The sequence below is a fragment of the Lasiosphaeria miniovina genome (genome assembly GCF_030549165.1).
Source record: "Lasiosphaeria miniovina strain SMH2392-1A chromosome Unknown B0T26scaffold_6, whole genome shotgun sequence".
NCBI lineage: Eukaryota > Fungi > Ascomycota > Sordariomycetes > Sordariales > Lasiosphaeriaceae > Lasiosphaeria > Lasiosphaeria miniovina.
In genome coordinates this window covers 4,224,803-4,240,299 of record NW_026848225.1, presented here as the reverse complement: position 1 = coordinate 4,240,299, position 15,497 = coordinate 4,224,803, and the positions used below count along the sequence as shown (strand labels likewise).

The window sequence follows — 15,497 nt, the reverse complement described above, 5'->3', positions numbered from 1 at the left end:
AGGTAGGTTCTGCTTGCGACCGGGGTTTTTGTCTGTGTGTGTGAGAGGTCCGCGCGCCGCACGTGCTTACTTGCACGTGCGTACCCGCGCGATCTCTGCTTCCTCCCTGCTAGTGTGCGGTCACCAGTATCGCCATTCCAACAGTTGCCTACATTTTTTTACGGATGACCGCATCTTGCAGGTGCATCTTATGTAATGGAAGCCTACCAGGAAAACCCTCTTTTCTGGGGGTAAAACAGGGTCCCCGATGGATTCGGGCAAGCACACGAAAGATTACCACATTAGTTGGTGCATAAGTTCAACACCACCACCACCTATTTTCTCGCTCCTCTTGTCTTTTCCGAAATAAACATCGTAATTCCGCTCTTGCTCTAATCGATACGGACATCGAGGATGACGTGTATATTAAGGACGACTGGCCTAAGATGCCAGATGGTAGCGACTTGGATGGCAAGGAGCTACTCACCCTAGTCCGCAGCGGTAACAACCCCTTCCACGGAGTTTTGGGCGTAAATCTACTCATTCTAGAGATTGAGGAGAATCTCAACACCCAGGTGATCGACATTCCAGCCATCTACAAGGGCTCCAATAGCTACGTGAGTTCCTATTGCAATCTTCAGAATCTGAATCCGTGCTTAGACTAAATTGGGACGTACAGGGTTTCCACATCAAGTTGTCGAATCGAACGGACGTCGTGGCGCGTTTGGCTCGCGGCGATGTCAATATGCCACTCTTTGACGGCTTCCCAATTCATGCGCAGGTTTGCCGGGTCAAGTTCGAGGTGGCGACGTATGAGCTCTTGCGCTCAGAGTCTAATATCTTGGCCTCCCGCCTGCTTTACCACCGTATCCCAGTGCAGCATGATGGCCCTAGACTTGATCTCCCTCGGGATATTGCGGGCCATCGCTTGTTCTTGTTTGAAAGAGCAGAGGGATATAATAATATATGGCACGATCTTAGCTCAGAACAGAAGGTTGTGCCTATATTAGTATCTGCTCGCTCTTTAGTCTAGTTGCGCTAACCTTCTCCAGGCTTGTCTTCTTGCTCAAGCAGCACACATCCGCGCATCACTGTTCAGCTTCAACCTCCCACTCGAATTTGCCACTACTTGGCTCCGCGAACGCCTTTTTGAACAGAAGCCCGAATTGCTCCCCATTTCCGTTGCTCCCACACGCGAGTTCTGCGTTGCTCTTTTCATATCCAAGATCGAAGCGACAATCAGGAACATAGGCGACATGATCGGATGGGAGAGCAACCATGTCACTGTTGGTCCCATTGCTGCGGCAGCCAAACAGTCTCTCTTGCGCCTCATCCCATATATCATACTTACAGATGGCGACCAGACCTCTCTCTATCGCCTCGTTCTTGAGCACAACATGTCGATTACAATGGATGCAAATGGTCAACCCCTCGTGACGTCCCTGTACGACTGGGAGACTAGGTGCATTGTACCAGCTATCTTATCCGATCCGCTAATGGCGGTATGGGTCGATCTAGTGCCAGATGAGAATGCCACCCCTTCATTTATTCGAGTGCCTGACGACGCAACTCCGGATGACCGTGTGGAGTATATGACATGGGCGAGGCAATATTTCAAGGTGCGTTTTTCTATGGTTTTTTAGTAGATGAATAGAGACGTAACTGCATGTGTCTGTATAGGTTCTCTTCACTCAAGCGCCTAATTATGAACGTGCAATCCAGGCAGGGAAAGATGCACGCCATCTTTGGTTTGCGCTGCGAGACTGGCGAGGTGACGATCCGGAGGGATATTTCGGTGGTCTGGGAGCTTGGGCTGAGAGTAGGATGAAACAGCTTGGCGTGGGTGAAGCTCGTGCTGCCTAGAAAGCTCTGGAATGGGCTGGGCTGACACATTGTTGATATTATGCGTCGCAATTACTTCACCGATAAATCCAAGTCGGCTCGTCCAACAAATTTAGCTAGGTCCTTTCTCTCACCTTTCCTGCCTGTCAGGTATGGCTGCCCCGTAATGGGCTTGGGTGGCGGATGATCTGGAAATTCGGCGCTCCAACCCTCTCCAGCCGGGGGCAAGGGCGTCAAAGCCGGTGCCATCTAGTCTTCGTTGTAAATCAGGCATTCGTCGCTCCATGTATTAGCGCCGAGCAGGTCAATCTAGCTAAAGACATCGAATCCCAATGTTTGCGACCGGTAGTGCTTCTAATCTGACCGACTCAAGCCACTCGGAAACAAAGGTGTGGACGGACGTAGGACCGGAGGCCGGATGGACGGGGTCGATAAAGTCTTTGAGGAACGAGGCGTATGGATGCTTGGGAGGGTTGGGCTTTGGCTATTGTAGAGTCTGTACGAGCTGCCTTATTAGTTGTGGATACGTGTGGGCGAATATTATTATACCTTGCCCGCCTGGTCTGTTTCCTCAATTCTAGGCTGTTGTGTGTCCGTCCGTGTTAATCGGGCTCTCTTCGCGGGCGACGGATTGCTCTCTGTCGCGTCGAGTCGCCTCTTCCGAGCCTGCACAGGTGTCGTGTCTCCGGCGAGATCTCCAGTCTGGGGAGACTGCTCTCGGTGGCTCCGCGAAAGCTCTATACCTGATGTGTTAACAAGTCTTTCTAGTCTCTGGGGATATCAATATGCGTACCTGTAATGTTACCTGCGATAGCGTCTAGTAGCGTTTCTTGCAAGGCCTTGGATAGTTGTATACGAGAGCGGCGGGTCCAGGCCTTGGAAACTCCGCCGTTCATGACGAGGAACGTGCTGACGCGCGCAGGGGATGGAATTTGTTTCGGGCGCTCAGGCTGGCCGATGGAAAGGCCTGCTGTGAGCTGCAAGGTCGTTCGTTTTGTTACAAGCAGTCGCAAAAGAGTCAAGGCGTGGGGGCGGGGCTAGGAACGATTGGTCGCCGGCCTCCAACATGCATGCGGGGTTAGGGCGCCTGTTCGCTACGAGGACCTTTTTTCCCGGACGTACGGAAAAGTCGGGCGAAGAAGGTGCGGGCGAGAAAGGTGGGTGAGGAAAAAAAATAGATGAGGAAAGGTCGGCGAAGAAAGGTTGGCGAAGCGAAAAGTAGATGGGCGAAGAAAGGTCGGTAGAAGAGGTAGGTGGGCGAGGAAAGGTCGGTAAAAGGTCGTGGGGAAAGGTAGGTAGGTGAGGAAAAGTTGGTAAGGAAAGGTCAGTAAAGAAAGCTTACCGCGAGGTCTCTTTCAGCGGGGCATAGGGTAGTGGGAGGTAGGCTATTCGAAAACGGAAGTCACCGTTTTATAACGGCCAATTTTACACAGGTCCGTGGGTCACTAACAGAGGGAAAGAGGGACCCGTTTTTGAATCCCAAGTACCCCCTGTTTTTGACCCCCTCTACCTCGTAGGGCAAGCTTCTAGGGAAATATTTGTTAGCGGGGGACTTTCCAAGATCTAAATAACTTACTCCAGTATCTTACGACTCGCCGTAAGGGCTTTTATGAAGGAGGTAATAATTAAGGTCCTTGAATCTGTATTTTATTCTTTTTTTCCTTCCTGGGCACCACGCTAATAAACATGCGGGGACTGAAGTGTACGGAAATTACCGTACGTAACCTATCCTAGCTAATCAAACTCACGCGCCGTTCATTTGCGCGAGGGACTACGTCGTGGCGAACGGGTCTCACCTCAATCACCCCACATCCTAGCGCGGATGCTAGCAAGAGTGCCGCCAAGTCCTTTATAACCTCGCGGCCATGGTATATATATGCGCTGGACCAGGAGGAGGAGAGGACTAGACTAAATCGCATCCCTTGGACCCTTGAACGATTTTACGACAAGAACCATGAGCAGCTCGTCGCGAGGAGGTGGAAAGAGGCATCTCACACAAGCATGGCTGGAAGTGGAAACACGAGCCCCCGTCGCCTGAGCCCGAGCCTCTCGGCAGCATCGAGTACACGCCATCTGAAAACGACGAGCTGGAAGCCATCCCGCCCCCAACCCCCCGCTCCATCCACCCCCTTCACGTCCGCCACTAGACCTAAGTAAATGGAGAAAAATGCCGATCAGAGGTCGGTCTGCGCTACAGCAATCGAGGACCCAAACACCGATATGGTGCTGTGGGAGTCGGGCGCCATCATCACGTACCTCGTCGAGCAGTATGACACCGGCAAGACGACACCGGCAAGACGCTCAGCTATACGACCTTGAAGGAAAAGAATCTCATCGACCAGTGGCTAGCTACACGTTCAGATGAGCGGCCAGGGCCCGTACTCTAGCCAATCCACGTGGTTCGCCCCCTCTTGCCCCCCGTCTCACAATCCGAGCTAAACAGTCACCAGTTTCAACTTCCTCCACTCCGAGCCGGTCCATCGGCCAGAGCCCGGTACGCGGTCGAAGCGAAGCGGGTCCTGGGGGTGCTCAACGGCGCGCTGGTGGGGCGCAAGTGGCTGGTGGGCGACAAGATGACGATCGCCGACCTGGCCTTTGTGCCGTGGAACGAGCGGGTTGAACATGGTGTTGCTGTCCTGCTCTGCCAAGTATCCCTCCATACGAGGGAGCAAGAAGGCTGGGCATGTTGGCCTTGATTCCGACCTTCCTCTGAAATTTGCGCCGCCCAATGTTTCGGCCATTCCAATTCCAATGACGATTTGATGTTGAGGGGCGGCATTCAAAAAACCCCAAACCCTCCCAAAAGCGATCGTTTGACCAACGACGCCGCCACACCATCCAGTCATGTCGTAGTCGGCGGCGCAGTTTGTGACGGTTCTGAAAATGCAGACGGCGTTCGCAACCCTGTGCCGCATTTAAGGCAGGCTATCCCGCACCAACAGCCTCCCCTGGGCTTCGTGGTTGCTATTCCCGGGACGGCGCGCATGTGACGATACTCGAGCTTCAGGATCTTGCAATGCGTTATGGTCGAGCGGTCCGACGGCGCTCACAACGCCGTGGTAGCCGAGATACAGGAAGGGGCTGACGACAACTGCTGCTGTGACATGTCGCAACCGTCTAAAGGCGAAACTTCGCGCCTACCAAGGCCCTCAATTCCGCCCACGGCCACAGATGGCACAGGCTTTTCCAACGGCGCAGAAGACTGAATCGGGACATTGAAAGTCCGACAAGCGTTTCTTTGCTTCTCGGTTTGGCTTCTCTCATATATAATGTCCCTCCCGCATTTGCTCTTCACAGCTCTCGCATCACCATCCTTCTGTACTTTCACCGATGATTTCCTGCGCCAAGGAACGATATAACTACGACCTGCAACAGCCCACACAGACACGGCCGCCACCATGCCTCCTACAGCTCAGACTCCGGCTCCCAAGGTCCAATATGGCAAGGGCCTTACGAATACGGACACCGTGGGAGCCATAGGAGGCGCGCAATATCATGAATGGCGCCTGGTCTGAGGACAAGGAAGCGGAGTTCGTGCTGACCGGGCCGTTCGCGCTGAAATTGAAATCCAAGTCACCTTGACCTTGGGAGGAGTTAAAGAAGAACTTCAAGCAACCAGTGGACCTCCCAGGCGCACTGCGCACTTATGGCCTGTTCAAGGCTGGTTCAGCGGCTCCTTGGTCTTTCTAACTACTTGCCTACTTACCTTACCTAATTGTCCCACTTCGTGCTGATTGATCGGGAACTTGGTTTCACACTCTGCAATTTAGTATCGAGGCTAGGGATAAAGGCAGCCGCAAGGGGCTCTAGCTGATCCTGTCCTACGCCACAAGGGAGTCACCCCAATCACGGAACACATCCGTCTCACTTTGCGGCGCCGAAACGCGGGGTATTAGAAAGAGGACGCACGCAAAAGACAGCCTGCCCCAGACCCGACCAGTTCTAGTTTTGCCGCCTGGAGAGCTTGAAGGCTGACTTCTTTTCATCTGTGAGCCGGGAATGTAGCCGGTGTTATTTCGGATGAGCAAAACACCTTCGTCGTGGACATTTTGATTGTATGGTTGAAAAGTGGGGGCACCTGATGCTTTTATAGCAACTCGGCTCCTAGAACCATGTCGACGAAGGATAAGGCGGCCGATGATTGGTAATCAACGATGGCCGGGGCCGGCTTCTCCGGGCGGTATAGACGGCGGACATTGGAGCACACGATATTGTGAAGCAATACAGGTACGATGGTTGATTTTAGGCTTCCGTTGATGATGAGCTGCCGCCAGCGGGATAATAAAAACCAGCTGGGGTGTCGAACCTGCTGACCTGCCCAGTTTTCACCAGGATCATTATCGCACCCAGCACCGTCAATTCGACGATCGCCGCCAGATTTGTAATATCTGAGTCTTGTGGGATGGCGGCACGCACGTACAAGGCAGCCTAGAGGCCGCCAATTGGCGCCTGGGCGGGGCTGACAGTCGGGCTCGAATCTCACCTGGCGGAAATTCTTCTTGTCTTGGCAACCTCGGATGCCTAGAGAAACACGTCCAGTTGCTGTCTGAGTCTGCTTCTTCGCTCTCTACTCAAGCCTGCCAGGTGAACCGACGACATGGAGCAACGGCAGACGCTAGCTGCCGGCGACGCCGACGCCGACGCCGACACACACTTCCACTGCCCGGAAAACAACGACTTCTATCGATCCGGAGCATACCAGCCCCTCGACACGGAGCACCACGAGATCCGGCTGCTGCTGGCGCAGCGGCCCGACCCAGCCGACCCCGACGGGCCGCTGCGCTTCACCCTGTTGCAAGGAGTGCCGCTGGCGCAGTGCCGAGTGAACCCGCGGCCCGAAGGCGGCGTGTTACCGTTCGTGGCGCTGTCGTACTGCGCGGGCGACCCCAGCGACACGGTGCCGGTGCTGATCGACGGGCAAGAATTCAACACGTTCCGGCCGCTGGGCACGGCGCTGAGGAGCCTGCTGTGGAGCATGGGGCGGGGCGACGCGTCGTGGGAGCTCGAGGACACGCTGTTCTTCTGGGCCGACCAGATCTGCATCAACCAGAGCGACAGCGCCGAGAAGGCCTCCCAGGTCCGCATGATGTGCCGCGTCTACGAGGCCTGCGCCTGGGCCTACGGCTGGCTCGGCATCGACGCGGCCGTCACGCGCGGCCTTCAGGGCCTCCAGCGTATTGATTACGTCGAGAATATCATCGAGGAGTACTTTGAGAAGTGCGGCGAGGACTGGACCGCGTCGCGCACCGCCGGCACCGAGGACGGGCTCGAGGCCTGGGCGCCCGCGTCGCTGGGGAAGCTGTTGGACATGGGCGTCGACTTTGCCGACGTGGCCGCGGCGCTGCAGTGCCCGTACTGGTTCCGCGGGTGGATCTGCCAGGAGGTGACCGTGTCGCCCGACGTGACCTTCAACACGGACGCGGCCGAGATGGACCGCGCCGGCGTGCGCCGCGCCATGCGCCTGCTCGAGACCATGCGCCTGTGGATCCGCTGGTACTGGACTGTGGTGCCGGGCGAGGGCCTCGTCGCGAACCCTCAGCGCCGCCGCCCGGGCATGGACAAGGACGCCTGGACCCCGCGCGTGCAGGCGCTGCGCTGGTTCTGTGAGGAGTGGGACATGGGGCCCTTCAAGTTCATGCTCGAGGAGAGCGAGAAGTGGGGCGGCAGCGGCGGGTTCCGCCTGGACCTGCTCATGCTCACCGCCCGCCACGCCGCCGTCACCGACCCGAGGGACAAGGTGTATGCCTACTTGGGTCTCGCCGCCCACGGCTACGACATGGAGCCCAACTACGGCCCGGGCCATACCGCCGCCCACGCCTACCTGCAGGCTGCGTGTGCCTACCTACGCACCGAGCGCAGCCTCGACATGCTGTGTTTCGCTGAGGACCGGTCCGCCGACGTCGGCCCGCAGCTGCCGTCGTGGGTGTGCGACTGGTCCGCCAAGATGCAGCCGCAGAGCGTGTGGTACCGCTACGAGAACGACCCGCGCCGGCCGAGCGCGACGGGCCGCTTGGCCTACAGCTGCGAACTGTACCCCGACGGCGACGAGCCCGACCGCGTGCTCGGCGTGTGGGCCAAGACTGTCGACATACTGGTCGACACGCGGGGCTCGGCCGGCGGGCCCGTCGAGGCGTACGAGTCCTGGGGGCACTGCATCTTGTCCTGGGTGGCCGCCGCGGGGCTGGCCCCGGACCGCGGCCGGTGCGAGGTCAACGACGCGCCCTACCCGTATTTCGACGGGCAGTCGGTCGCCGTGGCGTTCTGGACAGCCATCTACAGGGGTGTTTCGGAGCCCGACAAGATGCAGCAGCTGTGGAACACGGTCACGTCGGACGACTTTGTGTCGGAGCTGGATGCTGGAGACGGGGAAGCTGCTGGGGATGGGGAAGCTGCTGGGGATGGGGAAACTGCTGGGGATGGGGAAGCTGCTGGGGATGGGGAAACTGCTGGGGATGGGGAAGCTGCTGGGGATGGGGAAGCTTCCGGCGACGCGGAAGCTTCAGGAGGCGGGAAAGCTTCGGGAGATACGAGAGTTTTGGCAGACGCCGCAGTTTTGGGAGACGGGGTTTCTGATGCAGATATGGAGCCTTCAGGAGATATAAAAGCTTCCGGAGATGACGGAGAAGAGCAAAGCGAGAAGCCCGCCGCCCTTCCAGCCAAGTGGGATCCGCCCACGGCCAGCGACCCGCCCACGGCCAGCGACCCGCCCACGGCCAGCGACCCGCCCGTCCCCGGCCTGGCCAGGGAGCACCTCACCATGAGCGGGTGGACCGACTCGGGCTACATCATGCGAGCGGGCTTCCGGTTTGTGCGGTCGCAGGCGGGATACTTTGGGCTGACGAGGGCGGCCGTCGAGGACGGCGACATCATCGCGGTGCTTATCGGCGCCGACATGCCCTTCATCCTCCGGCCGCACCGCGACGGGTACAGGCTGATGGGCGAGGCCTACGTGCACGGCATCATGTATGGCGAGATGGTGCAAAAGATTAAAGCTGATGAAGAGGACCCGGGTTTCCGCGAGATTAAGATATACTAGGGCGCATTTGCCCCGGGGATAGGATTGGCTGGGAGGATTTCTTGATTTTGTCGGAATTTTATGGCACGAAAGGGGATAATCACACGACCTTCCTTTGTTCCTTAACCTTGTGCAGCCGCAAAGCCGAAAGAGCGTTGAATACCTGCCTTAACTCAAATCTTGAGAATCTGCTCAATTCGTGTGAAGCTGTGGGCAATAGTTATTGACTTTTATCTAGCGTTAGCAATGGCTCAAACAACTCAATCTTGAGGCCATATTTGGTTGAATTGAGCCGCCAACATGGATATTTGACTGGGTTGAGGCTAGAATTGATTGATATGGCAATAATTAGTGATGTTTGGCGGCGTCTTCCGCTCCAACCAAAAAAAGATGTAAAAAGTCGTCAAAGAGGTCCAAAATAGTAAAAAAAAGGCTGCGAAGCCCGGAAAAGCTCGTCAACGTACCCAATCCTTCGAAACACATGATGTCGTTGAAGCTATCGTCGCCCATTCCATATCTCTATATGCCGAAGACCAGCTTACCGTTACTGAATGCCCTCTCCGGGTCCGCTGACATAAGTCAACCAGGCCAAAAGCGGAACACCCTGGCTGCGGAATTTGCCGTGTTAAGACACAACTGCTCCATTGAACGGTAGTAATTTGTGTTGAGTGCTCTGGCTTACACGGGCGAAAAAAGCGCCACCTGCATGTTCCGCAGCCAGGGTGTTCCTCTTTTAGCCCAGTTGACTTAGACCTCAACGCCGTCTTCCTCGCCGTGAAACTTTCGGCATGCTCCTTTTGCAAATGGCCTGCCGCCGAGCTTGTGATTACGGCCGTAAAGACCTTCTCGTAATAGTGATATGCCTAGAAGCATGCTCCCTCTTTTATGACGTTGTTGACGACCTAGACAAGCCAATAGCCGTACGGAGTAATCCACGATGACCTCGTATTCTTCTTGCCCGCCCAGTATTCCGGTATATATAACGCTCGTATTATTATTATTTTGAGCCAGTCCTTCATCTCCATATTCCCAAGCTCTTAGATATCAAATCTGACCAACTCCTCGTATCGTATCGAGATTCGCGATGGCTTCCTTAGGGCGTCAAATGCCCGCTTTTAGCCTGTGGAGAGGGTCGCGGTACTAACGGTCGAGGCAGGCATATTATCGGTAGTTCGGGCGCGAGGAAATCGCTGTAGGAATGGAAGAATTCGGTGGAAAGGTCGGATTCGGCTGTTTATTTACGTCGTGATGGTTGCATTGCAGCTTCGACGGTGCAATGCAGCGACCTGCGCCTGCCCGGCAGTCAGAGACTTTCCTGGGCCCAGGAAAATACAGGGTTGGCCTTGATCAGGGAGCGCCCTGGACCCAGGAAAATCCGAAAAAATCCGCCAATTATTTTGGCCCTACGAATTGGTCAATTTGACCTCAAAATCGTGTAATTGATTGCTCTAAATGGCTATATTTGATCGATTGAATTGGATAAAATTGAGTTGGTGTCAACGCTACGTTTATCGCCCCTTAGAGGCAGCTTCTGAGGTCGCACGGAAAATAAACATGTCAAGATTGAACTGAACAGGAAACCCGTTTCCGAGCAACCCGCCCTCCCCCGGTACATGACGAAGTCGCCAGTCGCGGAAAACGGCGTCCTCCTATTGCCATACCAATGACAGTGCGGCACTCGCAGATGAATCAGCTGACGGGTGACGCCATGCACCCGCCCGGGCGGGTTTCCCGCTCCGGCGCGTCAAACTATGGCCGACCCTACACCGTACTAATTAACTAGCTTCATGACGGCCAGCCTTGGCGACTTGACCCACGGACACCGGCCTTGGCCTCGTGGCGTGCGGGGAACAAGAGGAGAGAGGAGAGAGGAGAGAGGAGAGGAGGAGCAGTTGCGAGATGCCCCGCACGCCCGCACTACTCGCGGATACGACGTGCCTCGCCCCCAACCCCTGCGGGCTTCGGCAGATGGAGGACAAAAGGGGTCGGCGGCAGAATTGGCTGCTTGACTTGCAGCGGCTGTAGCAGGCCGCCCGGCATAGGCTGATTCTTGGCCGACGGAGTGGGACAACAGTGCCATGGCAGCAGCAGCGGCGGCAGCAGCAGCAGCAGCAGCAGCAGCAGCAGCAGCAGCAGCAGCAACGTGGGCACACACGGCCGGGCCCTATGCAGCTGGGTAGCTGGGTACCTATCTAATCAAGGCAGCGGCACAATCGGGCCTTGTATTTACGCATCTCCAAGCTCTCGCCTTCACCCCATCTCCAAGCTCTCGCCTTCACCCCATCTCCAAGCTCTCGCCTTCACCCCTCCTCTCCCAAGTCTCTAATCGACAAGACCTTGCGAGTCGAGACTTGGCTGCGACTCGCTTCATTACCACCAACTCCGAGGGACAGACAGCTGCGTATACCTACAAGCTCTCCAGAAGGCACAAGGTCAAGGTCGGCATGGCGGCGGCTCCCAAGACGGGCGTCAAGGTGGTGGTGGTCGGGGCCGGGTTCGGGGGGCTGACGGCGGCCATCGAGTGCCACCTCAAGGGCCACGACGTGGAGGTGTACGAGAACTTCCCCGAGCTCAAGACGCTGGGCGATATCATCTCGTTCGGTGCCAACGGCGGGCGCATCTTCAACCGGTGGGCGTCGGGGGCCGTGGCGCGGCGGCTGCGGGCGCTGAGCATCGACCTGCGCGGATACGGCTTCCGCATCCACAAGTACGACACGGGCGAGGTGGTCTACCACCAGATCACCCCGCCCGACAAGCCCGACGCCCCCGTCTTCAACGGCCACCGCGGCGAGCTGCACCAGGTTGTCTTCAACTACGCGCGCGACGAGCTCGGCATCCCCATCCACCTCGGCCAGCTCGTCGAGGAGTACTTTGAGGATGCCGAGAGAGCGGGCATCGTGCTCCAGTCGGGCGAGAAGGTGTTTGCCGACATCGTCATTGGCGCCGACGGCGTACGCTCCAAGGCGCGCGAGCTGGTGCTGGGCTACGTCGACAAGCCCAAGAGCAGCGGGTACGCCGTGTGGCGGGCGTGGTGAGTCTTGGGGTCTCTCTCTTTCTTTCTCTCTTTCTGTCTTTCTCTCTCTCTCTTTCTGTCTCTCTCTCTGTCTCTCTCTCTCTCTCTCTCTCTCTCTCTCTCTCTCTCTCTCTCTCTCTCTCTCTCTCTCTCTCTCTCCCTCTCTCTCTCCTCCCCCCTCTCTCTCCCTCCCTTTCTCCACCTCTTTGGCTGTCTAACGGACGACAGGTTCCCCAACACGGACATGATCGCGGACCCGCGCACCAAGGAGTTCTGCGAGAAGGGCGACACGTTCAACGGGTGGATTGGGCCCGACGTGCACTTCCTGTTCAGCACCATCAAGAACGGCAGCGACTGCTGCTGGGTGCTGACGCACCGCGACGAGCACGACATTGACGAGTCGTGGTCGTTCCCGGGCAAGCTGGAGGACGTCTACAAGGTGCTCGAGGGCTGGGACCCCGTGTGCCGCGCCATCGTCGAGAAGACGCCCGCGCTCGTCGACTGGAAGCTCGTGTACCGCGACCCGCTACCCACCTGGGTCAGCCACCACGCCCGCATCCTGCTGCTCGGCGACGCCGCCCATCCCTTCCTGCCCACCAGCGCCCAGGGCGCCACCCAGGCCATGGAGGACGGCGTCACCATTGCCGTATGCCTGCAGCGCGGCGGCCGCGAGAATGTGCCCGCCGCCGTCAGGGCGTACCAGGAGATCCGGTGCGTGTTTCCTTTCTTTCTTTCTTTCTTTCTTTCTTTCTTCTGTCTTTCTGTCTTTCTTCCTTCCCTTGCGCTCTCGGGGACAGAGCTTCTGACAGATGCGAGCAGGTACGACCGCGTGCGCGCCGTGCAAAAGACGGGCGAGACGACGCGCGACCGCTGGCACAAGACCGACTGGGCCAAGGTCGCCGAGGACCCGGCCAGCATCGCCTTCAGGCGCGAGGACTGGATCCACGACCACGACGCCGAGGGCCACGCCGGCGACGTCTTTGACGACGTGTTCAAGCGCGTCACCACTGGCGCGTCCGACGGGAGAGCGGCGCCGCTGCTGCCTGTCGGCCCGGCGCCGCCTGCTGTTGCTGTTTGACGTGGTGCAAGTGTGTTGCGGGTGTTTATGGAGGTCAGGGAGGGAGACAGGGGGGGTGGGGGGGTTGTTGGGTGTCGGTTTTTGGCACATGGAGGGAGATTGTGGTAGAGTCATGAGGATAAGGAGAGCATGAGGATAAGGAGGCATGAGGATAAGGAGGCATGAGGATAAGGAGGCATGAGGATAAGGAGGCATGAGGATAAGGAGGCATGAGGGTAAGGAGAGCTCGTGTGGTAATTAGAGCGAGAGCGAGATGACACGGATATCGGGTTTTCCAGTTAGCCCCCTTTTCACGAATTTCGGTGACAGCGTGCACACAACGATTCTTTCCATTTATCATCCTACCTAGGTGTACCATCTCTCATCCTACCTAGGTGCACCATCTCTCATCCTACCTAGGTGCACCATCTCTCATCCTACCTAGGTGCACCATCTCTCATCCTACCTAGGTGCACCACCTGCCCAATCATCCCTGATCGTGCTCCTGATCTGCCACGCACGTCTACGTAGTACCCCTGACAACCAGATTCCATGTGCACAACAACAACAAAACAACTTCCGTATCGTCTGACCGCCCCTACTCGCCGTCAAGCTGGATGATGACGCTCTTGGTCTCGAGAAAGTTGCTCATGCTATACAGCAGCCCTTCCCGCCCCTGGCCGCTGCCCTTGTAGCCACCAAACGGCAGGTCGCGGCCCGTCAGCGGACTCGTGCAGTTGATGCCCACGTAGCCGCTCTCCAGCGCCTTGGCGACGCGCAGGGCGCGGCTGATGTTGGCCGTGTAGACGGCCGCGTACAAGCCGAACTCGGAGTCGTTGGCCTTGGCGACGGCCTCGGCCTCGGTCTCGAACGTGTTGATGCTCACCACGGGCCCAAACACCTCGTCGCGCAGCAGCCGCGCGTCCTCGGGCGTGTCGACGAAGACGGTCGGCTCGACAAAGTAGCCGCCCGTGCTGTCGAGGGTCCCGCGCCCGCCCAGCGCCAGCGTGCCGCCCGCCCCGCCGGCGATGCCGTCCTCGATATACCCCACGACGCTGCGGTACTGCACCTCGTCGGCCTGCGGGCCGTGGTTCGTGCCGGGCTCCAGCGGGTCGCCGGCGCGCACGGCGGCGAAGCGCTTGGTGAATGCGGCGACGAACCGAGCCGCCGCGCCCTTCTCCACGTACACGCGCGAGTTGGCCATGCACACCTGGCCGCTGTTGGCCTGGATGCTGGCCTGCGTCTGCTGGGCCGCGCGCTCGAGGTCGGCGTCGGCGAACACGATGGCCGGCGACTTGCCGCCGAGCTCGAGGATGACCTTCTTGAGGTTGGTGCGCGCCGCCTCCTGCTGGATCAGCTTGCCCGTCCGGCTCGACCCCGTGAACGACAGCGCGCGCACGTCGCCGTGCCGCGACAGCACCTGCCCGGCCGGCGTGCCGTGGCCCGACAGCACGTTGAGCACGCCCGGGGGGAAGCCGGCCTCGCGCGCCAGCTCGGCGATGCGCGCCACCGCCAGCGGCGCCTTTTCGCTCGTCTTGACCACGACCGTGTTGCCGGTGATGAGGGCCGGCGCCGCCTTGCTGGCGAAGAAGTGCACGGGCGCGTTCCACGGGATGATCAGCGCCACGACGCCGTACGGCTGCCGCAGCGTCATGGTGACGTGGCCCGGCGTGTTGACGCTGGCCTGCCCCTGGATCAGCGGCCACGCCTCGGCGTAGAAGTCGAGATGGGCGGCAGCCGAGTGCCCGTAGTGGAACCGCGACACGGGCAGCCCCATGGAGATGGCCTCGAGCCGTGCCAGTTCGCTGTTGTGCGCCCGGATCAGGCCTGCGAGCTTCTTGAGGCACGCCCCGCGCTTGGCCGGGTCTGTTGCCGACCAGGCCGGGAAGGCCGCCTTGGCCGCGGCCACGGCCGCGTTGGTGTCGTCTTCGCTGGCTTCGGGGACTGCGCGGGTCGGGGATCAGACTCGTTAGAGGGCTGCTGCGTGGTGGGGGGGATTTTGTCTCGGTACCCACCATTTGCCGAGAGCTCTCGCGTGGCTGGGTTGTACAAGGGAAACGTCTTCTTGTCGGACGCTTCGACGAGCTATGCAGCGGATAGTCAGATCAAGCTCGGTCTAATGATTAGGTGGGTAGGGCTAGCATGCTGGGGGCTGTACCTCTCCGTTGATGAGCAAGCGCGGCGCCACGGGGACGGCGACCGACATGATGGCAGCTTTGTTATTGTTGTCGTTGTTGTTTTTGTTGTTGTTGTCGTTGTTGTTTTTGTCGTTGTTGTTGATGTTGTTGTTGTTGTTGTCGTTGTCGTTATTGTTGTCGTTGTTGTTGTTGTCGATGTTGTTGTTGTCGTTGTCGTTATTGTTGTCGTTGTTGTTGTTGTTGTTGTCGGTGTTGTTGTCGGTGTTGTTGTTGTCAGTGTTGTCGTTGTTTTTGAACAACCGACTGCAGCAGCTGGCCGACGTTGTCTTGCCAATATGCTGTTTGCTAGGATATCACCTCTAGCCGTGGATCCGAGGAGGTGGTGGGGAAGACGGGCGTATTTTGTCACCAGGCTCCGGGCATTAATCTGCGTCTACTGCAGTGTACAGTTGC

General features: G+C 58.0%; 4 protein-coding genes across 4 annotated transcripts; 3 read left to right on the top strand and 1 right to left on the bottom strand.

Moving 5' to 3' along the window:
* Window positions 1-425: 425 nt before the first annotated feature.
* On the top strand, window positions 426-1,842 carry B0T26DRAFT_743362 (3-hydroxybutyryl-CoA dehydratase; the record flags this gene model as incomplete). Its single annotated transcript, XM_060444246.1, has 4 exons — window positions 426-596; window positions 659-973; window positions 1,032-1,598; window positions 1,660-1,842. 4 exons carry the CDS (start codon window positions 426-428, stop codon window positions 1,840-1,842), a joined length of 1,236 nt encoding a protein of 411 aa, XP_060293557.1.
* Window positions 1,843-6,676: 4,834 nt separating this feature from the next.
* B0T26DRAFT_600150 (heterokaryon incompatibility) lies at window positions 6,677-6,955 on the top strand (the record flags this gene model as incomplete). The annotated part of the gene is made up of 1 exon (XM_060435710.1): window positions 6,677-6,955. A coding segment is annotated over one exon (279 nt), but the record flags the coding sequence as incomplete, so codon positions are not given.
* A 4,164-nt stretch (window positions 6,956-11,119) lies between these two features.
* On the top strand, window positions 11,120-12,978 carry B0T26DRAFT_724413 (FAD/NAD(P)-binding domain-containing protein). Its single transcript, XM_060442693.1, has 3 exons — window positions 11,120-11,867; window positions 12,078-12,560; window positions 12,669-12,978. The coding sequence occupies exons 1-3, from the start codon at window positions 11,281-11,283 to the stop codon at window positions 12,925-12,927; spliced, it is 1,329 nt and encodes a 442-aa protein (XP_060293555.1). The 5' UTR covers window positions 11,120-11,280; the 3' UTR covers window positions 12,928-12,978.
* A 382-nt stretch (window positions 12,979-13,360) lies between these two features.
* On the bottom strand, window positions 13,361-15,313 carry B0T26DRAFT_836463 (aldehyde dehydrogenase domain-containing protein). The gene is made up of 3 exons (XM_060447514.1): window positions 15,065-15,313; window positions 14,922-14,991; window positions 13,361-14,850 (listed from the first exon to the last, which is right to left on the bottom strand). The coding sequence occupies exons 1-3, from the start codon at window positions 15,110-15,112 to the stop codon at window positions 13,505-13,507; spliced, it is 1,464 nt and encodes a 487-aa protein (XP_060293554.1). The 5' UTR covers window positions 15,113-15,313; the 3' UTR covers window positions 13,361-13,504.
* Between the last annotated feature and the right edge of the window lie 184 nt (window positions 15,314-15,497).